The sequence below is a fragment of the Sinohyriopsis cumingii genome, chromosome 6, assembly GCF_028554795.1.
Source record: "Sinohyriopsis cumingii isolate HCF-2022 chromosome 6, ASM2855479v2, whole genome shotgun sequence".
Classification (NCBI taxonomy): Eukaryota; Metazoa; Mollusca; class Bivalvia; order Unionida; family Unionidae; genus Sinohyriopsis; species Sinohyriopsis cumingii.
The window spans coordinates 125,127,239-125,152,085 of NC_142966.1; the positions used below are offsets into that span (position 1 = coordinate 125,127,239).

General features: G+C 34.9%; 1 protein-coding gene across 1 annotated transcript in view; it reads left to right on the forward strand.

Moving 5' to 3' along the window:
• Positions 1-7,539: 7,539 nt before the first annotated feature.
• The window catches only part of LOC149797894 (arginine--tRNA ligase, cytoplasmic-like), a 207,604-nt gene continuing 190,296 nt past the window's right edge, over positions 7,540-24,847 (forward strand). The window contains exons 1-4 of the mRNA XM_089962930.1: positions 7,540-7,678; positions 15,413-15,559; positions 19,308-19,490; positions 21,215-21,304. Coding sequence (XP_089819056.1) covers positions 7,589-7,678; positions 15,413-15,559; positions 19,308-19,490; positions 21,215-21,304 — 510 coding nt within the window. The 5' untranslated portion in view covers positions 7,540-7,588. The remainder of the gene's footprint in view (positions 7,679-15,412; positions 15,560-19,307; positions 19,491-21,214; positions 21,305-24,847) is intronic.

The following is a 24,847-nucleotide window of genomic DNA, read 5'->3' on the forward strand; positions in this document are numbered from 1 at the left end:
TCCGGTTGTCAAAAGGAACCTAAACTTAGAACCGAACCACCGAAGCCGAACCGTGAACTACTGACTAAAATTACTGAGACCTATGATATAAGTAAACGGTTGTTTCATTTTGCCCTTGGACTTAATATAAACTCATTGTATCAGGCACATGTTACTTTAATAAACAACACAGTAATTAATTTTAGCATTATGAAATAAGACAGAATTTTCCGTGAGAAAAACATTTTTTTTTCTTGAAGAATGTTAAATTTCTTCATGAATGATGAAAATACTATAAATAAACAAGAAACTAACAAACAAACAAACAACGTCTATACACGTCAGTGCCCATTTTTCATGGATATCTTTCTCATTGAAAAAGTACAGTTTATAAAAGAGGTGATTCATTAACGAAAAATAGTAGAAATTGTCATAAAAATATGCGGGGGGGGATAAAGAACACTCATTTGAACGTGTTTCTTCGTTACATTTTAAAGCTTTTCTTCACGAAAAACTATTATAATAAAAAGTAATGACATAATTTAGCGAAGTATCATTGTTGTGGAAAATCACTTAATAGATTTAATGCAACTTTCAACTGGCTGTTTGCCAAGTACAGCCTCGGTCACTGGTCTAAAAAGTATAGCAGTTTCTTCTGCTGTAGATCTCGACGTTCCTGCTCAACCTTTCTCATGAATGCAGCCCTGGTTGTAACAAATTTGTTTAGAACCTCTATTCGTTTCGAATTCATTTTTCGTTTTATTTATTTTTAATACACTTATTTTAGATTTTGACCGTTCGACTACTTTTCAGATGTTTACCGTTAGATTAATTTTCACAGTCCAAAAACATGTCTATTCCACATCTGAACATACCATTTCGTTCTCGTGCTATCTTCAAAAACAAGCAAAAAAATTGACCCACCAACACCTGTAGTGTTATGATAAAGTTCGGCAAATGTTTGTTTTAACACACCCCGCACTATTCTCGTACTATTTTATGTACGTCGATATTGTCTGGTCCAGCGAACATCATGAAACAACTCGTATTTGGTCTGATAAATAGATCCACGCTATAAAATCCTTGAGCTAGGTAAAATGCATTACATTTTCTTTTGCGCACTAATGAAAAATAATATTTTATATTATTCATCTCTGCATTGCTTAGTGGAATGTCATCAAACACAACAATTTTATGCTCGTCTGAATCTAGCTCGACAACGGGAATTAAATCGTTGGGTTGTTTTATGATAAATATATTATCGTCTACGCCAAGTTCATTTTTCAGCTTTTCATTTTATTCGCTGAGCAGTCTGTATTTATCCTGCTGTGGATTGATCGTGTAAACATAAACTCGATCGTACTTGGAGAAATCATTAAGTAATAAATTCACCAGAAGATTAGTTTTACCTGATCCAGTTCGCCATACTATCAGATAATGGCAGTCCGGTAGGTCGTGGTTATGTTCATGTTTTATTAATCGCTCTGTGTCAGAGTTGACTATACTCATTCTACACCAGGTATTCACAACATTTTATCTATTAGTCAAGGTTAAATGTTATCGGGCGGTCAAAGTTAAATTGTTTCTCGCAGTAAATATAAGAATGAGCTATTACACAAAATTTGGTACGTTAATTGATAGCTCAGCTAACAAAAAAATAGTTTCACCTACGACCACCACTGCTGGTATAGATTTAACAAATTATATTTAAAAAATCAGGAGATAAAATGACAGGTAACTTAAGTGCTAGACCTTGAAACAACACATCGACGCAGATAACTCACAAGAGGTAAGTTTGGCACAACTTAGTGCGGTCAGTAATGGTAAGTTATCGTTATCAGGTGGAAAGATGACCAAAAACTTAAGTATGTCAGGTCAGCGAGTACTAGACCTTGAGACAACATATCCACCTATTGACGCAGGTAACTCACAAGCAGTAAGTTTTACGCAGCTAAATGTAGTCAGCAATAGTAAGTTGTCAATAACTGGTGGAAAGATGACTGGAAATATCAACATGAGCAAAAACAATTGTAAATTTTGAGACCAAATACCCCCTCCCGCTATCATAAATAACTCATAAGCGATACGTCACGCACAACTTAGCGCGGTTGATAATAACAAGTTGCCATTATCTGATGGGACGATGGGTGGAAATACAGATATGGATGGGAAATGAATATTTAATACTCAGCTCGATAATACAACTTTGACTAATAAATATTCTGTACAAATGTCAAGTTTGTCAAGGACAACTTTGTAATAAAATCCGGTGACACTATAGAGGGACATCTAGGCATGGGATCGAATAAAATAACAACTACGGCAATTCCATCAGCAACATCAGATTTAACAAATACTAAATTACTTGTATAGTATAATAGCAGGAAATATTGCATCACGAGTAGCTATATTCGGTGAAAAGATGATAGGTATGTTAAGCATGGGATCGAATAAAATACCAAAAGACCTATAATGAAATCATCCCATTTGATCTTACAAATAAATTGTAAGTGGAAGCTAAAATAAGTTCATCATCAGCGAGTACAATTACTTCTGCAGATGCTAAATTTCTTTAAAAAAATCTGGACGCACAGTTATAGGTGCGATCAATATGGCTGACAATAAGATAACTTCCACGTATGTGCCTGTTTCTGCATTTGATTTTGTCAATAAACAGTATGTGGATAGTGTTACCCAATCACATCCGATTGATTGTAGTTCAAAACAAGCTAAAAATAGTTTCGGCCACATTCAACATCTCGCTATGCTGTTAATAATCGTTGGTTGTTTGTTTTTTTGCAACAGTGTCAAGTAATTATTCGGAAAATAAGCCAGATTATGCGTTTATGCTTAATAGCCCTCTATCTGGCGAGTTAGAGTGGATCTCAAACGTAGAAATATCTAAATTTTGGATCAAAATACAGTGTCCAGAAGCTGTTGCAATTTGGAAATTTCAACTAACAGGTTGATCTGATGCTGGTGTCTCATGCATTTATAACTGACAATTAGAAGGATCGAATGGACTGCGCTGTAAAAGGCACAGAATGTTTATGTTTATGCTTCTCAGCAATTTACACTTGATCCTGCAGTTACTGTAAACAAGTACTCGTATTTCCTTAGTTATGTTTCCAGAGCAGAAGATTCTTTCCCAGGTTTGACGATGTTTCAGGTATATACACTCGATGACCTATTATAGGTCTGACGTGCAAGCACGCTGTGATTTAATGTGATTGTTATCTATAATGTCTATTGATCCTCCATCGATCAGAGTCACAAAAGAGTTTTGTAATTTTATACTAAACCGGAAAACAGAGATCGAAATAGCTGATCTTGATTCGCTAGACCAAAAAAAGTGTTGAGGAAGCAAAAGTGGTAAATATAATTGCTCGAATAAAAAAAAATAACTTTAGGTTCAAAAGCTTAAACGAGAACAATGACACTTTGACTAAAGTTGCAGGAATGAGAGGCCCTCAACTGAGATACGCTATCAGAGACTTAGATATAATTAGCAAATACTGTCCTGAAATGAATGCGCTGAAAGACAGTTGAAAGTTGAAAAGTTTTTGATAAATACACTGCTTGAGCTAAATAAAGAATATGTTCTGACGATCGATAAATCTAACCTTATAAAAACAAAATTTAATGGCGGTAAGAAAACAGAACAAGAGCGACTAAAGAAGATTAATGATGAGTTTGACAAACTAGCTGAAACAAGAAAACAAAAGTTTCTTAAAAATCGTAAGCTCAAAGACACATTTGCTAATCGTCGAGTATTTCGTGAGCTAGGCATGGACTACAATAATAAAAAGGCGCTGTTAGAAATAGTAGATAATAGTGCTGACACTAACAGCATATCTAGCTTTAATAGACTCTCTCAAAGTGATAAAAAAACGTATATCACATTCATGCTGCACTAAACGCAATATCAGAAATTGAGTCTAGAATGAGTTATATGATGATGTCGAGCGAAATATATTTTATCAAGAGCTTGACGAAATTACAACTGTAAAACCTAGTACTGACGAAGATTATGAAATACATAACAGTTCTATAACATTTGTGCTGAAATGCTATATAAAAAAGGAAGCTGGAATGTTACTGACGGAAGCAAAATACAGAAATATCAAAGAGCTGATTCCTGGATATCTAAACCTGTCCGTCAACGACATACATTTATAGCAAGCTTTCTTGGTCTCTTAAGTTTTGCAACAACATATGCAATTCTCATGCAACATCTAGTGCTTAAAATTTTAAACTGGGTCAGTTATGTTATGTTGTTAGTTATATCAACGAAACAGAATATATTTATCGTGATAGAGTCAATGATATTACTGAAATACCAAGACATTTTGATCCCCCATTTTCATCTTTAGTTTTAGCAGATACCATATATGATGATATCTAATCTGAAGTGAATGATAAGTATAGAGTTTCTTGCCAATCCTGTCAATATTAAATGTAGTGCTCTGATCGATAAAGCTTCCGCCGAAAATGCCTTCACTACGGCAATTGAAATAATTACCGAAACAGTTTCATAATGATGAAAAAATAAATAATCGACTTCAACCGCTTCATAATGATGAAAAAATAAATAATCGACTTCAACCGCATATCATCTGGTCACCAAGACAACAACAGATACGAGCTGATCAAATGCTATAAATAAAAACTTTACTGTGTCAGGTAAGCTAGAAACTTTTATTGTAAAATAATAAGCGTGCTGAATTATATTCCAATGTTATTAACAACAACTGGAATTGCTATTGTGGGCTGAACAGCGCATCAATTATTGTAGATAGTGTCGGGGTCAGGTATTGCATTCTCAGCAATTATCAAAAAGATCGGGCCAAAATATAAGAATAAAAATACGTCTTGTAAAATAGCAAAACGACTTATGATAAAATTCTTAATCATCTTCAAGCTTATCTACGTCGTGAGAAGTTTATAATCTTATATCTGATACAGGAACTACGAGTCAATAACGATTTGCTTGTTAATATGATACCGATTAGAGTTGTGGAATACGAAAAACGATACTCCGTAAATTGCATGTAAAATTGCTAGCGATTTCATGTACAAATAAGGATAGTAATATTTTATTTAAAAATAAGGACAGTCAAATTTTGTATGAAATTTGAAAAATAATGGAAGGTATTACAGTGGAAGATACCATGTTAAAGATGAAAAGAATTCTTTTCCTAGGTAAGCATATGACGATTACGCTTGACAATGAAAAGTACAGCACATATTTCAAAAACAGAAATAAAATAAAATTGTCTCTGGTTCGCACAGAATATTCAGATTATTTTAGTAAATACCTGTGATACAGGCTTGTTTTCTAATGCTATTGATAATCTTTACAATCCGATATCACAGAATAAATACACTAAGATCACAGTCGATGATGAGCCGAGGAAATGTTATCTCAATAAATCAATAGTCTCACATGGAAATTTTATCAAAATGCTAGAACCTGGCTCTCCTATCAGAGCTAAGATTAATCAATACTTGTTTGTTACGACGATGAGAATTATATAATAGCGAAAGCTGAGACTCTAAAATATATCAGCAATTGGCTGTGTAAACCATCGTCAGAGCTTACATTGTGAAATGTGACGCTCTCGAATGATCTAAAATTTATGAGACCATCCTTAGAGCATATGTTGTGAAATTTACAGCACATACCGATTTTTTTGTGTGTAAATCCTAGCGAGTTGTTAATAGCACATTAATAGCCGTCAGACAAGTGACCTGTGGAAAAACCCTGCGTGTTAGGAAAGTAATTTTGTGTAAAATATAAATCGCTAGCGATTTCAAGTGAAAAACCGCAGTAGCTAGCTTAAAGGGGACGTTTCTGATCCAACCCTGTTTGGTATGACGACGATGATGATTCATGATGGGTCCTTGACAGGTAATCAACAATTATATAGACGCTGTTGCCTCAACAAAGTTGTTTTCGTAGTTTATTTGGACTAACGTGTGGGGGGGGGGGTCTGAAGGAGGGAGGTAATCATGCTGTCGTCCTAATACAAAATAGAGTTTTGGCTAAGAAACCCTTCAAGCTAACTACTATAATCATTTTCATGTCAAAATATTTATGTTTGCTTATAATGTATATTTGTTATAAAAATAACTGCATACAATTCTTAAACCAAACTTATTTGTCTCGCTTTTTGTCTCATTATGGGAAATAATAATTTCATTTGTAACTGACAAAAATAATTGTAATTCTAATTGAACTTCGGTTAATTGAAATTGTAATTGTAACAGACATCTGGAAGTACGTCATAATTGTAATTTATGAAAGTAACTGAACTAAAGTCTGCTCAAGTGCTCATTTTGCCATAGCTCTGGTAACTGCACAAACATGATGCAAATCAGGGATTTCAATCTTAACTTGATCGACTTTTTGATCCAAACAAGGCTTTTCATGTACAAGTGAATTAGCCACAACCTTATTTGTTTGACCCATCCAATGTCTTGCTTTCAATAAATAAAAAAATGACCTTGACCTCTTTGTCATATTAGCATTTGGAATATCTCTGCCTTTATTCTGTTGTTTATTGTTCAACCATTAGCAATATAAAAAAAATTGTGTGCCCTTTCTTTTAAAATTATTGCCCATAGGAAGGGATAAGGAAATCTTATCAGATGTTGGATTTGTAAACGTTGTGCCAAACTGAGTTTTGGAAGTACTCATAAGAGACTAAGATGAATTGTTACCAAAAACCTGACTTAATGACAAATTACACTTTCCTCACTGGTAATACTGGCGATTTAAAAAAAATGACCCTGTATATCTTATGCACTGTTAAAAAAAACTTTTAATTCTCTTTATTTTACTGTATGATTGATGCGTGTAATAAGGGTTATAGACTTTCATAAACTCGTACTGTCTGGCAAAATTATCTTTACTTGTTTAAGTAACTGCTAAAGATAGTGCATCTTTTGACTATTTGGCTAGGTGTTTTTTGGAGTGCATGTGACAGTCAACCCAAGACTACCTTAAGAACTCGAAGACTATCCCAAGATGGTTCTAAAACAATCTCACTTACCCATATACATATATACAATTAAATAAAGTTAAATTTAAAAAAAAAGTAATCAGTATAATTAACATCGTCCATCAGTATCAACACAGATTTGTGGGGTTGATTTATTGTACTATGTTAGTCTGTGCACAGGAGTTCATTTATATTACCGATAATGTGATTTCACGTTGTCAGAGATTTCGCCGTACTTTATTGATAAAACGTCAGACTCCTGTGGTCTGTGCTTAGATCTTGTACAGTTTCCGTAAGTACAATATCCAATAGAATTTCAGCCACAGTGGATGAAAGTAACATAAAGGTATGCCAGCAATGTCTTCAATATGCATGTTGAAAATGCAAACAATTTCACTCTCAGACGTTCATAATATCAGAAGAGCGGCCCTATAGAAGTGATCTAATTTCAAAACTTCAATTAGCCAAGTTTGGTTGCCGCTCTAGCCTTATTTCTGTCTGTTAATCACCATGCATGAATAAGGTAGGGTACCAGTCTACTGTGGGCTTGCCGATAGTCTGGTTCCCTGCTTTATTGTTCGGCGTTGTAACGAGTTCGTAAAATTATGGAAGCAAACTTACATGCCGGTTGCATCATGGAGGAGCCAAACGGTGAAATTGCTATCGCTCAGCTGACAGCTAAAGCCGCTGAAGCAGTAAGAACTGAAAAGGATCTGAACTGATTGTCGTTCGATATCTATTGATTCAGCCCTAAGGAAAATCTCTGATAGTTATACAATTGGCTAACAAGATTGCTGACAATCCAGAATAATTCCAGACTTTTCATCTAAAATAGCGACACGTCTTTTTACTCGAATATATCCAGATATCCTAAAATCCACTCAAATATACTCGTTAAATATATGTTTGTATGTATATTTATATACGTAGACCAGTTTTTAATACTTTATAGAAGAATGTAAACACTTTAAGCCTCCACTTTCTTTTTTGATAATTTCGACGTACGCGCTACAACAGGCTTTACGCATGGTTCCGGTAGGGGAAAACGTGTGGTTTACTTCGGTCACACTGGACAGTTTTTTTTTTTTGAGTGAAGTCTTATCCGACAATGACCAATTACATCAAATTTTATATTAAAGATGAAAATAAAAACTAACCAATGATTATTTTCTTTGTTGTTGTAGAAATCATGCTTGTGAGAACCGACACAGCCACCAACCAATTTTTTTTACACTCATTTTTGACGCCAAAGAGCTTTTTTGAATATATTCCTGTGACAAGGTGGCTAAAAGAATCAGTAGGTGCCTTATGCATGAACAAAGTTCACTAGTATTGTAACAAATTAGAATACTTTTCATCACCCATCAGCCATCTCGACTTTTTAGATATTTACCTCTGTAGCAGATATGTGAATACATATGCCAAGTCAGCTGTTCATTTGCAGCCCAAGTTACACATTTGATATCATGCTAGTAAAACTGACAGGCAGTCACCAAACAAGCCAACCTATTTTCAAGCCTGACTCAAAGTAAATGTAAACCACATTATAAATTTAGCTTCTCTGTGAATTTATAAATGCTAGGCTTATAATAATTCGGCCGATGCCTTCTACCTTAGAAATTATGGAGGTGTCAAAGCATGAACCTATTCAGTGAGACCTCAGGTGTTATCCTTCATCTTGCCTTACAAATGTCTAATTTCGTCATTAACAAATTTCTCAGAATAAATCATGTGAATATATAGATATATTGGCTTTTAAGTAAATGCTTATATGTGCAATTACAAAATTGTAAGGGAAATTGGATCTATGTAAATAATTTTTACTTTATATATATATATATATATATCAATATTTGATTCTGTTAAAGTTTTTCTGGAAAGGATAATTAAAACTACATGAGAATATGTCAACTACACATACTCTGGTACTACATAAACTCTATACTGTAATTAAATGCTTAAATTAGTACTTAGATCTCAGCCCATAACGAAGTCAACTCATGCAAATTCATTTAGGAAATCTCCCCATAGCTAAGACTTGCCTCATTACAGAGTCAGCAGACAACAAAGTCAGTCTTCCATTTGGTATTGTATGGCTTTGTAACACTTGTTGTTATTAACAATGCATAACAAACAATGTTTTTATTGATCATTGAAATAAAAAGTAAAAATATTGAATATTTTGATTTTTCTTATCAACTGTTTACTCTTGGAGTTAATTAAAGAATATTTCAACGTGATCATTTATTCACATGAAACTAAATATTACTTGTTCTTCAATTTAATACAACCTCTCCGGTGGCCTAGTGGTTAGAGCTTCCGCCTCGGATGTGGGAGGTCATGGGTTTGATCCCTGGCCAAGTCATACTCGCTATTAACTGCCACACAGTAGACATTGTAGCAATATGACTGACAAATTGCTAAAGCTACGTTAAAAACCTAAATCACACACACACACACAATTTAATACTAATATATCTTAACCAAATTAAATCAGTTGTGATTATTGAATGCTGGGCACCTTAAAATGTTCTTAAAAAATACCATGTAAAAATTGTTCATTTTATGGACTTTTACATGTACATAAGATAGTATTAATTATTAACAAGCAGAAAAATACAAAAATGTACTAGACAATGAAGTCAGTTAACAAGGATTCAACTGCAGGTTTAAACTATATTTCATTCGAGAACTATATCCATTGTCACATAATCAGTAATACACTCAAAGTTACAGATTATTATTAATAGTATTTTACAAATTCTAATTTAGTTTTTGTTTAAATACACTGATAATAAGTATAAATATACATGTACTTTGAATATTAAAAATGATGTATTCGAGTTAAAAGGTGCAGCCCATGCAGTATTGTGTACAATAGGTGTGAGCTCAGCATGGCAAATGATAATCCGCATCTATATCTTTTTGGATGTTCATGTTTGGGTCTCAAAATGCAGTATGACTGAGTGACTTCATGGCATGAATTTAGTTATAAATGGCAAAATGTAAATCGTATAAAAATCACAAAAATCAAATTTTATTTTATTGTGCTTTTCTTATAATTATTCAAACACATGCAAATCATACATTTGTCTTTATGAGCATCATGGTAAATATATGTGTATTTTCATTTTTGAGTGCATTTTTGTGTTTCTAGTTACGCTGAAAAAGATCTGTGCATAAAATAGTCACTTGATTTTGTCAGTCAAAGGGGGAAACTAATGATAATATCCTCCCCTACTCCAAATTCACACAAGGTAACTAGTTCTTGTAGTTCACAAGCTGATCGCTAGGTGACTCCATTCTAATTTGTCTATACTGTCTGTGCATTTTGTCACCAATAATTTAAACCTCCCTCAGAAAAAGGACATTCCACTAGCTATGATCAAGGCATTTTGAAATATGCATATTTATGAGAACCAGTCACTTTTTGAGTAGTAAATTAAAAGGCAATACTTAACAACACTTCTAATTAATAAAAAGGAGTTCATCCATCTTTATAAGTCAATAGGTTGGCGCTAACAAATGCCATATGAACAGTCGAGAAGTTTATACCTCTTACATTGGTGATGAGACCCATTAAAATTACAAACCTAGTGTTTGAAAAGTTATTAATTTGGTTATATGGTTTGTTGAATTTGTTCTAGAAGTTGACATACATTGGGAGAGTAACATATTTTCAAGCCATTTGAATGATGTCACTAGCTACATGTACCTATGTACTACTTCTGTCATGCTAGCAGTGCATATTCTGGTCTGGATTACATGCCTGACTCAATTAAAAACTCAATCTCAGGCAGTGTGCATTAGGTAAACTTTGGAAAAATATGTGACAAAAATTGGTAAAAATTGTTGCTTTTTCAAAAAATGTGTGTTGATCTTGTATTTGGCCAAGTAAGAGGATAATATGCATTTAAACATTTCATCATGCCTTTACTCACCTTCAGATGTATGTTAAATTTTAAATAGGGCCAGATGTGCAAGTTTTTTCTCCTTCTTTACATTAAAACCAATAATTCCATGCAAGCTGTTATGTGAACACAGAATGGTGTAAAAAAAAAGAGGACCTGTTTTGATTTCTGGGTCTAATGTTAATTTACCAAAAGTTGCTTAGAGCATTGCTAATTCCATACCTTTCCCCCATTGTAAGTACCTTACTGATTTGAATGGCCATGTTTAAACAAAATTTATCCATTTCTTTATGTGTTGGTGATGTGTTACAGGGAAAAACAATAATAAACACTTATATGCAAGAAGTGTATCTTCCGACATGATTTAAATTTCATTTATGGCAGTTCTAAAAAAATATTTGGATAGCTTGATGCATAGGGCCCCTCTTATTTCAGATCTGGCCCCTCCCGTATTCTGACCTTAAGTGCCCATTGGGCTTGTCTGAAAAGTTTAATGTTGCAAGAGAAGACTTCATGTTCGTCTTGAAGAATCGGCATGTAAGCAACTTATACCGTTTCAGCATGAATCCAATGAACGTTGTTGCTCTGTGTATTGATACAAATGGTCTTCATATCATTCATGCGTGAAATGAATTGGGTAATTGTATCTGCAGTTGTGAAAGGCTTGCATGAAAATTAACTGAGCTGCAGAAGCGGATATCCATTGCAATACTGAGGTGAATGAACTGTAATAACCTGAATAAAATTGGTGTATATGCCTGCTTTAGAAAAGCACCAAGAGAGGATGCGAATGAAATATTGCTTGACCTGAATTTTAATGTGTTTGTCATTTATGACATCAATACAAATGAAATATTCTCTTCTTTCATTATAAAAATAGGATACAAATTTGAAGGTCTTTGCTAAGGTTAAAGTGTCAGAAAATTCTGTCAAATGATACGTCTTGCCTGCATTGAATTCTGTCAAATGATACATCTTGCCTGTATTAAATTCTGTCAAATGATATGTCTTGAATGTAATCAACAGCATATCCATTTTAACAAGAAAAGTTGGTCATTAAAACATGGGTGTAACATAAGTGCTTATGGTGAATGTACACAGTGTTATATTGTGTTACCATACATGACAAAAGTATCTACATGTATTTAGCGATAAGAGTGTTTGGCAAACTTTGCCAAAGTAATTAAAATCACTGCATATATTGAACTTGAATATATTTTAGGCTTAAGTGTTATCTCTTATCATAATATTGATAATGAAAATTTCCATAAATATGCTTGACATTTCTCTTGACAGTAGACTGAAGAAATTACTTGATTTTCATCCATTTTATTTCATGTTTGTTGCTATTGATCGTAGAACTGCTCTGGTAGCCTAGTGGTTAGAGCATCCGCCTCAGATGCAGGAGGTCGTGGGTTTGATCCCTGACCGAGTCATACCAAAGACTTACAGAAATGGTACCAACAGCTCCCTTGCTTGGCACTCAGCATTAAGAGGTTAGTGTTAGGACTGGTTGGCCTGGTCTCAGGATAATTTGACTGGATGGGACATCATGCTACATGTCTACTGCATGATGCCCCAGTGCTAGACATCGCTATAAATTGTCACACTGCAGACATCATAGCAATATGACTGAAAAATTGTTAAAGCTACGTTAAAAATCCAAATCACAAATACTCATTGATCATAGAGCCAGAGCTTTGTGTCAGTAGCATGTAGAAGTATAGTGCAAATACATAATGAAATTCATAATGTCTTTGTAGTGGTTTAATCTAAAAATTAATGACTGACTTTAAGTTGAGTTTGATGATAATGCCATTGCATCTTTGAGTGATTACAGGATGTTACATACAGCTCATGCATTATTGAGACTTTAAAACATGGATACATCGAGTGCAAGGGAAAAGTTATATTCTTTAGGGAGAGCATGTAATTCCTCGCATAAAAAAGGTGCAATAGAATTAAAATTGGACTTCAGCTTTCCGGAAAGTTTCATTTAGTTTCTAAATTCCTTTGCCCCTATGTTACCCCTTCCAGGAAATTTCAGTCAATGCATTCATTGAGAGAGTATCAACAAGAAGCAGATACAGCAAATATGAACTTAACTGCAAGGTAAAGTTTTTTTTATCATTTAATGATGAAAGAGCAAATATGGCATTATGAATTTACATGTCTTGCAAGTGTATATCCATGTGAATGTGTTACCAATAAAAGAAAATGAACCTGGTGATAGAAAAAAATGCCTGAAAACTTAAAGATTAAAATTGGAAATTATGAAAAGAATATGTGTGTGTGACTTGGATTTTTAATGCAGTTTTAAAAAATATTTGGTCGAATCACAATGATATCTGCTGTGTGGCAGTTTATAGTGATGTCTAGCACTGTGGCATCATGCTGCAGACATGTAGCATCATGTCCCAACCAGTTACTTTATCATAACTCAATGCCACTCTAACCACTTAAGCCATCAGAGCGGTTCTGAAAAGAAATGGCATCTCCTATTTGAGTACAGTTGGACACTATGAATGAAAATTAATCCTGAATTGTAGCTAAGACACCTTCATTGAAGCAAGCTTCTCTAACAATCAGCTTATTATGAAAAGCAAGATAGCACAGTTCTTGCTTCTAGGGGTGAAAAGATTTACAGATACACTGATGCTTCAGTAATCTTGCCTTTTTGATTTGATACTAATGACATACAGTGAATTCAAAACAGTATATACCATATAAATTGTACTTGGCCATGAACAGTTTGTGTATCACAATACAGTGGTGTATATATCAATGTGCTCCTTAGGCGTATTGTTTCACCTGTCTCAGCTAACCATGTTGAGAACAGTTTTAATGGGTACCTACATGCAGCAGCACTGCTAGGGGTTGTTCTAACATGGTTAGGATGAAAGACATAAGCGTTATTACCAGCTAACTGCATCACATTTTGATCCATTATCCCTACTGACCTATTTATAAGTAGTTGATAAATAAAAAGAAATAATCTCATATCATATGATAGGTTGTGGACAGATATAACTACACATCTGAATAGCGACCGCCTAGTTTAGTTCAGATTTTCTTCTCCACTTATTTAGATGTGTGTGTGTGTGTGATTTGAATTTTTAACATTGTTTTAAGAATTTTCCAGTCATATCGGTACAAATTTACAGTGTGACAGTTTATTGTGATGTCTAGCACTGGGGCACCATGCCGCAGACATTTAGCATGATGTCCCATGCAGTCACATTATCCTGACAACAGGATGACCAGTCCTAACACTAACTCTTATTGCTGAGCGCCAAGCAAGGCAGCTGCTAATACCATTTTTATAAGAGTGGTATGATTCTTTGGGGTTCAAACCCATGACCATCTGCATCTGAGGCAAATGCTGTAACCACTGAGGCCACCGGAGCGTGTTGAAGTATGGTTTTTAAATGTCTTAATCCATGCAAGACATAACTGTTTTGCTCCTACTTTCAGCCAGTACTAGAATTTATTGGGAATATAGAGCAGATTGTGACTTAATTTGATACTATGGTTTAACTGATGGTCAGGTGTGATAATTAGTTTGAGTGGACTTATTGTAATATTTCTTACCTGTTCAGATTTATTAGAATTAACATTGTGGCTTCCCATTTGAGAGCATTTTCAAATTATCAGGCTATAGTTGGTGACACAGAGTGATATCTTTTCGAGTAATGACTCTGGTTTAATGTCATGGGGATGGGGTGGTGACCATTGGGGTGGATGAGTAGTGGCAGGAAGAGAGTAACATGCAGTTAAAACATTCATGGCTAATCATTGAAGTTGCTTTGATTGAATACTGATCCTGTTTAAAATTGAACGTGTACAGTATTGCTAATAAAGCAAATTTATATGCTTCTGTACAGGTCTCACTTTAGGCTGAAAAATATATAAGAGAGAAAGTATTTTTAAGGCGATGGAAGAAAACTTAAAGTTCAGTATCATATAAAACATGTTTAAAAGTTTATTTCCAAAAGCTGTTCTCACAGGGGGCTCGCGTGTAAATCCAGGGGATTCGGCCAAAATGATCCAAATTTGGTCCACGTTTGCCATGGCTGTTACTGCTTCTGTTATATTCATTTTCATATAAGGTAGTTATTCTATAATCATGATCAATCTAAGAAGTCAAATTAAAAACCTTTACAGACAGAAAAATAATTCAGTCATAGGGTTACTCTTAAACTCAATTAAGGTACAATGTATAACAACAGATTTATAAGCTATTTTGTTTTAGATATATTATCAAATAAAGGTAGATATTCAAAGGTCATAAACAGTTCATGAAGAAGTCAGTTTAAAAATCTTTGAAAGAAAAGCACCTCAGCCATAAGGGGTAATAGATAAGTCCTTCTTGTACTAATTTTCAGATACGGGTATCTAAATGACCATCATATACAGTGCATTAAAATAATGAAATGCTCAAAAGACAAAAATGCATTCAATGTAATTCAGATATTCATTTTTTTTTTTTATATTGTTATTTTCTTCTTTGTTTTACAGGAGGCTGAAATTGCCAGTCTTGAAGCAGAAATTGCCCAGCTTCAGGACCCAGCTAGATGTTTAGCTAATGGAATTATCTCCCCTCAGTTGGAAGCTCTTCAGACAGAAAATGCCAAACTTAAATACCAGATTTTGCAGCTGGAGAGAGTGAGTTTTTAAATATGTAAATGTTTGTGTGTTTATGAAATCACATTCTAACAGCTAGATGTATATCGTATAAAATGTATTTTTATGTTTCATTTTTATACACCCTCCAAAAGCAGAATGCATATTGTTAAATGTTGTCTGTCCATGTGATACCTTTTTTATTTCAACAGAATACCATTGATTTTACTTCACCTGCTTTTACCAAACCTTGTAGATAAATTGTGCTTGTGGGAAGGCCAGACAAAAGTATGTATTTTCCATACAGACAGCTGTCCCTTTTCTCATTGCTGACTCTAGCACTTTTTCCTCCCCCACATTTTATATATATTTAATGTTTAAAGAAAACAAAAATACAACCTGCCTACCCTGATTTTAAAACCAGGGCATCTGGAAAACACGGATTATATTTTGTTTGGTCTGAAGAAACCATTTCATTTCTATCTAATGATTGAATGTTCCAGGCAAACATTGTTTTAAATGCTTCCCTTGCTGTTTACTTTTTGAGTAAATAGGTAAGTTTATTGTCCTCCATCATTTTGAAGATAAGAAGGGTGACATACAGTACACATCACATACACATCATGGATTTTGGTTATCCCACAGGACTAGGGCAGACATTGGCATGGAGCTACTGGGTCAAGTGTCTATTACAACTGGTGGATGTCCACTAAGCTTTGGATTTTATTGCAGCAGTAATGTGTTTTATGACCACCCCAATACTGGTTAACCTGACCATGTCAAGTGATAATGTGTTGTCACATGATTTTTTGGTCTTTGTCTGGTATCCTGTTTTGATCAAGGTCAAGGTTAATTTCTGTGTTGGTATGTGTGTTAATGCACAAAATCTATTTTTAGGCTATGCTGACCCTGTTATGATCTTGACAATTACGTCCAGTTGTAATCATCCAAAAGAAGAACGTGACAGATGTGTGAAGTCCAAAACTCTATCATGACATTGTTGAGCCATTTCCTGTAAACATTGGCTTTTATAGACAATAATATAATATTAATCTTAATGTTACATGTACTTTAGTCAACACTTCTTTCAGTAACAGAAACTTGACATTGGGAAACATGTATCGACGGTAGAGATAATCAGATTACTTACCTTACATTATGATACAAATTAATTATAGGTTCTGGATACATCTGAGAAAAAGAATTGGTCACACATTTTACATTTTTATAATATGCTGGCCGCTGGTCGCGTTAGATGGGTGGCCATTCTTGAAGGGTACTTTTTAATACAGACTTGTTGATGCCATGTGATTCTTGCCATAAGAAGTGGGTGGCTGCTGGTCAGGAGAGCTGTTCAAGAGGGGGACTACTGTACCTGTACATTGTCACTAGAATATTTGTCATGTACTGTGAGTTTGTGACCACTTTACCTCTGCATTTCTGGTCTTCCATACTTGTACCTTACGACATATTGGATGTCACTTTTGGCCAATTCTTAATCCACGTTCTCCAAGAGGAAAGAACATATAGGAAAGAAAATAAATAACACCAGCATTAATATACATTGTAGCAATTTTCTTTTTCTCTCTGCAGTTTTGATACATGGATAGGTTGCATTCACAAATTGGCATATTTGAACTATCCAGGTGAGCAATATCAGGCCTACCTGGGCAACTTGTGTATATCATATTCAGTACCTTAACATTATTTAATGTTTTTGCCCATTCCTTTAAATAATATAACAGTTTCTACAGCTTATGACATTTATTCAATTTGGAAAGTTATTTGAAAATACTGTGTACTTGAAAAATTTGTTTTAATGATATTTAAAGGATGTATGCAGTAAGTAATAACTGTCAAGTACGACTATTTATTTTCATTTTTCTAGTTTCACTAATTTGGTAATAGTGTGGGTCTTGAAAATAGTATGGAAATTAAAGAGAAGCTTTGAAAACTTTGGAATTATTGAAACAAGTACTAGTGGCAGAGTGGTCTAAAGCACTCATTATTCCAGATCACTGCCATCTCACCTCTGTCTGCATGGGTTTGAGTCTCTTGCTTAGATAATGTGGGTATGTGAGAAAGTTTGCCAGTACCTTATTGTGGGTCATTGGTTCTTCCCATGGTTTTCCCAGGTTAGCCTATCTTGTGTGAAAATGGTGTTAAACCCCATAACAACAACAATAACAAAAATGTAGTTTTAAAAAATGTCATTTTTCGAGAAGAGCAACGAAAGTATCACTTCATGCAGAAGAAAAAATAAATTTCTGCCCATGTATGTTTGCTGGTAATTGATGAATATCATAAGCAGTGCTACTATAGTCTATACGTGTAGGAAATTGACACATGCTATAGTTGTGTTTGCTGTGTATGGGTATCTCAGATTTATTTAATTAGTGTGGTGGTTACAGTGAAATCAGTGTCGTTGTTTAATTCATTGTAAATTGGTACATCTAAGTAACGAACATTTAATTATTAGATTTTGTACCAAATGTACTCTTTACACTAGGCTGTGAACTTCATTCCAAATGACTCCACATTTTAGTTTAGACTGATTCATAAAATATCAGTACTATTCACATTGAGTTTGTTATGGATAGGATTCATATAATCAGTACTATTCACATGAGTTTGTTATGGATAGGATTCATATAATCAGTACTATTCACATTGAGTTTGTTATGGATAGGATTCATATAATCAGTACTATTCACATTGGGCATGTCACAAGTGGGACTTAGATCAAGCATGTCCAACCTGTGGCCACATGTGGCCCAGTTCTTCACAAGTTTTTGGTCTGTGGTCATATATGCAGTAACTTTGATTAATATGCATAATTAGTAACAAGGAACTATTCTTGCTGATGCGGCCCATGACCTTAAGCACTTGATCTGTTTTAGCTTCAAGCCAAAAAAGGTTGGATGTCCCTGACATAGATCAGCAAATAAAAATAGAGATATGCACATTAAAGAACTTAACACCAACCAAATTCAATAAGGTATCAGAGATTTTATATTTTTTACCATTATCTTTTATGTTAAACAGTACTCTAATTGAAAACTGTAGTTTTGAATTTAAAGTGTTTAAAATGGTATGAATTTCACATTATCTTCTATGTTATGCAGTACTCTAATTTAAAACTGCAGTTTAAAATGGTATAAAATTCATTATTGTTTACCTAAGTAACATATTCTATCACTTATGTTAAGATCAGAAACTTAATGGTTATTGAAAATGAAAATAAAGGTGGCCTAACACAGCTTTTAAATGTATACAAATACAGTTTCATTTACACACGAAAACATTCCATGTTAATATATAGCAACTCTCGGAGATATGTAAGGGTTACGTTCCTGGGACCTATATGTAAGTCGGTTTTTACTATTGTTCTTACTCTTTGATGTCATGGTGAATGTAAACTTCACCAGAACACAATAAAAATTCTTTATGTATGTTGCAGTTTATGTATTTCGGGGACTTGACTTATGTACGTACAAAATAGTTTCTAGTTTAGTTTTACTATTGTTCTTACTCTTTGACGTCATGGTGATGTGTAACAGAAATGAATCTACGCATGTACAAGAGAGGAGAAACAGAACTATATAATGCAGGTGCAGTCAATTTGAAGGTTGCAACAACAGTCTGAGCATGTTCACGGTTCATTTGCATATCTGCAAATTTACATATGTCATAGTTTATTTATCTTGGGGGCTTGCTAGATGTACATATAAAATAGTTTCTAAAAGAACATCCTTCATGCTCTTCAGATGCTCTTTGTTATAAATTGCAGAGTATTGCTCGTGAGGAGAGCAGGAAACAAGATCACATGCTTAGTATCCATCAGATGGTCAGTGAAGTATTTGCACTTGCCATACGACTTGCTTTTCCATACCTTGAGGATCCACCGATCTTGATTCAGACCAGCTCCAAGTTCTCTGACTATCAGTGCAACAGTGCCATGAAAATCAGCCAGGTAACATGGCATCAATTCTTGTATGGAAGTTGAAGAAATGATATTTAGTGATAATATGTCTAAAAACATTATACTCTTTTTAATTTACCTGTACATTATAGAAGCAAGCTACTGCTCTGCCTCTGGCTTTAGCATTGGCATCAGTATTGACAGATACAAGTATATTTACTTCCTCACCGAATGTCAGCCATTCATTCTTCCTAGGCCTTAGGCAGAAGTTTGGAGTGGGTTTCAAAACACCTAGTCCCCATATTAGGTGATTAGATTTGTATGTAAATGTATATGTGCAAAGAGAAGATTTTACGTTCAAATTTGATGCCACATCAACCTGCCTAATTTAATAAATCATAAAATCACTAGCTAGGTCAAAAAGGTCCTTATTTCTTGGATAGCCTTAATAAATCAAAACATAACAATATTGTTCATTTCACCTGTCAAGTCAGCAGAAGCTCATAGCAGACCCAACCCCACCCCGCTCCAAATTCATACATACAGGTTTCATGTCTGACAGTTAACCAGGACTTCTGAAATTTTGCTGGGCTTTGGACTCTTTGCCCATGGCATATCCTTCCTTTTTTTTTTTTTTTTTTTTTTTTAATTAACCCCGTAATAGGTTGACCACTGGGTCGGGGAACCATCCCAGGATCACCTTACAATCAAACATTTCTGGTTATCAGATAATCTAGGGATAATAAATATAATCTACAGAGAAAGTAAAAAAGAAACACACACACACGCATATCCTTCCTGGTTTGTCTGGGTTGACCAGCAAAACACAAGAATTATTGGCGTCATTGTTCATGATTAAATTTAAATTTAAGACAAATACTTGTCAGGTTAAGAAATCAGATGCATTTTCTTTTGGCAATAAAACTTTGTATTAAAAGATTAATTGGGAGAAATTAATGAATAGGTTGTAAATATATGGGAGCTGTGCTTTGATCATATTGTATCCAAATTCATTTTGTAATGAAGGCTGTTGTGTAGTGGGGTTTCTGAGTATGTCAGAAATGAATTTTTTTAAGCATCCATGCTGTCCATTAGGTAATATACCATTTCAGTTTCTAAAGACAGTTTGCAGAGATATGCCAGAATCAGTAAATTAAATGTACATTACTAGAAAACTTGACAAGACACTTTGGTGCATTCTCTGTGTCCACTGTTTGTCAGATATGAGAATAGATCCTGGGCAGGAATCGTTGTGCAAATCGGCACTTGCTGAGTATTTTAAATCAATTAGTTTGTCCAATTTTTTAACTGATTCTGCAGGTAGAGATGATTTCGAAATTGTTTTAACATCAGAGGTTTATTATTTGGCATATATGCAGAAGGAAAAGTAGTCCTTTGGGTGTCCAGTGGTGGATAGTATATATGCAAAAGGAAAAGTAGTCCTTGGGTATCCAGTGGTGGATAGCATATATGCAGAAGAAAAAGTAGTCCTTTGGGTGTCCAGTGGTGGATAGCTGGACATCCATGGAGGAATAAGTCAGGCATATAATACACCAGAACATCGATTAACGGAAACCTTGTTTTGAGCTGGGAAAATCTCTTTCTTGTTTTGATGGTAGCTTTTAAAAGTAAATGCCTTTTCCAGGTTCAGCTGATATACAAGATGAATGAAAGCAATTAATGAGGTCGTTACACATACCATAAAAACATTCCATAGATGCAGAAAATATTTATATGAAAGATATTCTTGATTGACACATTTTTCTTTCCTGCAGATGTTAAAAACTGCTGGAGAGAACAAAAATCCCCTTGAAGTTGCCCAAGCCATTGTTGAGAAACTTCCACCTATGGATTTCTTTGAGAAGGTGAGAAGATTTATTATGTTGATTTTTAGTCGATTCAATTCGCTACATTTTTAAAAATGCTTTCAGTTATCAGCTTACTAAAATTGTTCTGTTCAAATTTTTGTTTTCTCCATAATGTTGCTTAACAGAGCAACCATTAATTGTTTCTTTGCCAATTGTTTGGGCACAAAATGAAGTTTCATTTGACCATTACCAGTATTTCTCTTTAAGCATTTCTATTTGATCGCAGAAACATTTTTCATTTTTTTGTTGTAAGAGAATGCATATATTTGTCTCATTAATACAGTATAACCTTTATTGAAAGACCACCCCTTATGCCAAAGAGGTGTGGTCTCTTAAGGCAAGTGGTTTCTCATGACAGTTGATAACACTGTTTAACACATTAAGCCCTAGCGATGACTTAACGGGGCAGGAGGTAGTAGCCTACTGCCAAGCTCTGTAGTGTCATATTCATGCAAGATACACTAAAGTGGGTGGTATTATAAAAAGGTAGACAGATGTAGCCCTACAACGATACCAAATAATCTGGAGTATCTAGTTGAACTACAAAATACAGATAAAAAACCATCATTTTTTGGACCCGACATTTTTTAACCCAAAATTGGCCCGTGATCGGAATCTGATTTTGTGCCTGGATTTTAGACTTTTTAGTCTCAGATCTAAGGCAAACCAGTATGAACTGCAAACAGACAGATGAGCCTTTGCAAAAAGTAGGATAAGATGGGCATTTGTAATAAAGAGTGGTCTCCATGCAAAAATATTGGCTCCATTTAGCAAAAAAACGAAGGGAAAAAAGAACTCCAACTTTTACCCTTCTGCTCATGCATGAGTCAAATAGCCAATGAAAAACAATGTTTCCAACACAACTAGGCAGTATGTTATTGAAAGATGACCGAGGATTTGGTGTTTTCAAGCCTATTCAGAAATAGCTTTCAAATTGTGTTTCCTACTCGATTTTCAGGTGAAAATGACAAAAAGCTCCAGGGGTTAATGTGTTAATTAGTACAAATAAGCTATGGAAACCTGTTATTTCAAGATAGGTGGTCTGAAAGCAGTGGTCTTGCAAGACGAGTTTTACTATTTGAAAGCATTTAAATAACTTATGTCAGTAAAGAAAGGCTTTCTTGCATTTTTTTTTACTTTTTGCTATTTGCCACTTAAACTTTGCATTACTATTTACAGTACATCTTTTATATGAGAGAATAGATGGGCAGCAGTCCTCGAGTACAGGACACACATTGTGATTATGGAAAATCGATGTTCCCACAGTGGAAATTAATCTGTCCATGCTGTTTTCATCAAGGACCAAATGTAGTAGTCATTTTGGATGTCCACATTGTGGCTCATAGTGAATGGATTAAGTTTTATTGGCTGAGTGGTCTAAAGCGCTGTCCGTTATGGATCACTGCCATCTCACCTCAGTCTGCATGGGTTTGAGTCTTGGATTCAGCCAATGTGGGTATGTGAAAAAGCTTCCCGGGTTCTTCCTCCATCATTAATACTGGCTGTCATGTATAGCCTATCATGTGCTGAAAAATGGCGTTAAACCCTACAACAACAAAAAGTTTTATTGTCCGAATGAGAAAATCACAGCAATATAATTATTTAATAGTTGATGTCTTATACATTGCTTGGATCTTAGCTGAGAATTTCAACCATCCATCATTAAATTGTGGATAATTTGTGTATAATAACTACTGGAGGTTGTATATATCATGTATTTTATTGTTACTAATTTCTATGGGAATTATCACATTTGTGAACTTCATTATTTTGAACCATATTTTTCAACAAAGTATTGTTGTATTTTGGGGGTTCATGTTAGTTGCACTATGTGTGTTCTCACTTTGTTGGTAGCAGGTGTTCTTTTGGCATGTTTTGTGCTTTGTTTATGTACATTTTATTGCTGTTCTAGTGTAAGAAATCAAACAATGATGACCAAATGTGCCAAATGCAATAAATGTAAAGCTCATGAACACAGTCACAACTCATGCCATGCTTGAGTGGCCCAGAGTGGTCTAAAGCGCTTTCCGTTATGGATCACTGCCATCTCACCTGTCTGCATGGGTTTGAGACTAGGAGACTGCCAATGTGGGTATATGAGAAAGCTTACCAATAGCTTCTCGTGGGGCAGTGGTTCTTCCCGGGGTTTTCCTGGGTACTTCCTACACTATTAATACTGGCTGCCATACATAGCCTATCGTGTGCTGAAAAATGGCATTAAACCTAACAACAACAACAACACGTTTTGCATGCACTGAGTGCACCTATTCAGAGGCACATAACATTTGTGCATTTTGGTCCAAAGTGTATGTTGTCTATTTTCTACACAAAAAAGTCCACCATAAAAAAAACCCGATGTCTTGAGCATTCATCCTGAAAATGTATCAGTGGTGAACTTAATGAAGGATGTTGTTGCCCCATCCCCATTGAAATTGAGACAGAAAATGCTGTCAGATAATCACAGCGGAAGTGAATGAACCATGTGCTGAAGTTTTGCCATCTCCACCTAGATTGTTGCTGGAGCTGCAGGTGCATCGCTTGGTGCAGGAGGCAACAATACATTTTCTCAGCTCTGGGGCAAACATTGCTCATAGGTCTGTCTCAATTCTCAATTATATATAACAATAGTTTTGGAGTGTGTACCTTTTTCTTGGTAGCCTACAGAGTGTAGAACTCCCACGTCTGCCCATGCATGATTTTCAGGTCTGTATGTCATGGTGCAGATCTTTATGATTAATCAATTAAGGTAATGACACAGTGACTGCTGACCAAGCTGTGCCATACGCTGCCTTCTGACCATGAAGTGTGAAAACCATAAGAGGCCCATAGGGCCACACAGTATTCAACCATATGGGGATCTTAGTGACAGATTCTTCCATATTTTGACTCATACGATTAGGATCTTTTTGACAGGTCTGCTTTGCCACTTATACAGCAAGACGGGTATCAGAATCGTACAGGAATCTCAGTGAAAGATCAATCCATTTCACCTGTTACATGACCTATACATGATTCTTAGACCTGCCAACCTTCACAAATTTGGCATAAGTCATACGGAAATAACCTTTAAAATAGGGACTTAAGGAATAAAAGCACATATACGGAAATATGAATGCGGTAAAATCTGGATACTAGTGTGTCTGTGTTAGACTCTGATTTGGGTTTCATAATGGATTCAGTGGATTTGGTGTGCAAACCTGACTAACTTTATAGAGGTATCTCAGATGCTTCAAACTACATATATTTTGTGATGCAGAATGTCTTCATGATCAAGATGCTGTTAATTGACATTAGATCATCTGGCTCTCACATTCTTTAAGCACCATCCCATCTGTTTGTTTAGTGTATCAAATTGAGAATCCAATGCAATAAAATCAGTGAGGGTACCATAAAACCCACTATGGCTGCAATAAAATCCACGACGAAGTTCCACTAGATCGAGTTCCCATTCATTAGTCTTAAAAGATATCCACAGGCATAGTAAGGGGACATCCACTATTCATAATGGACTGTGAAACACCTTGCCCTTGTGTCTAAGTC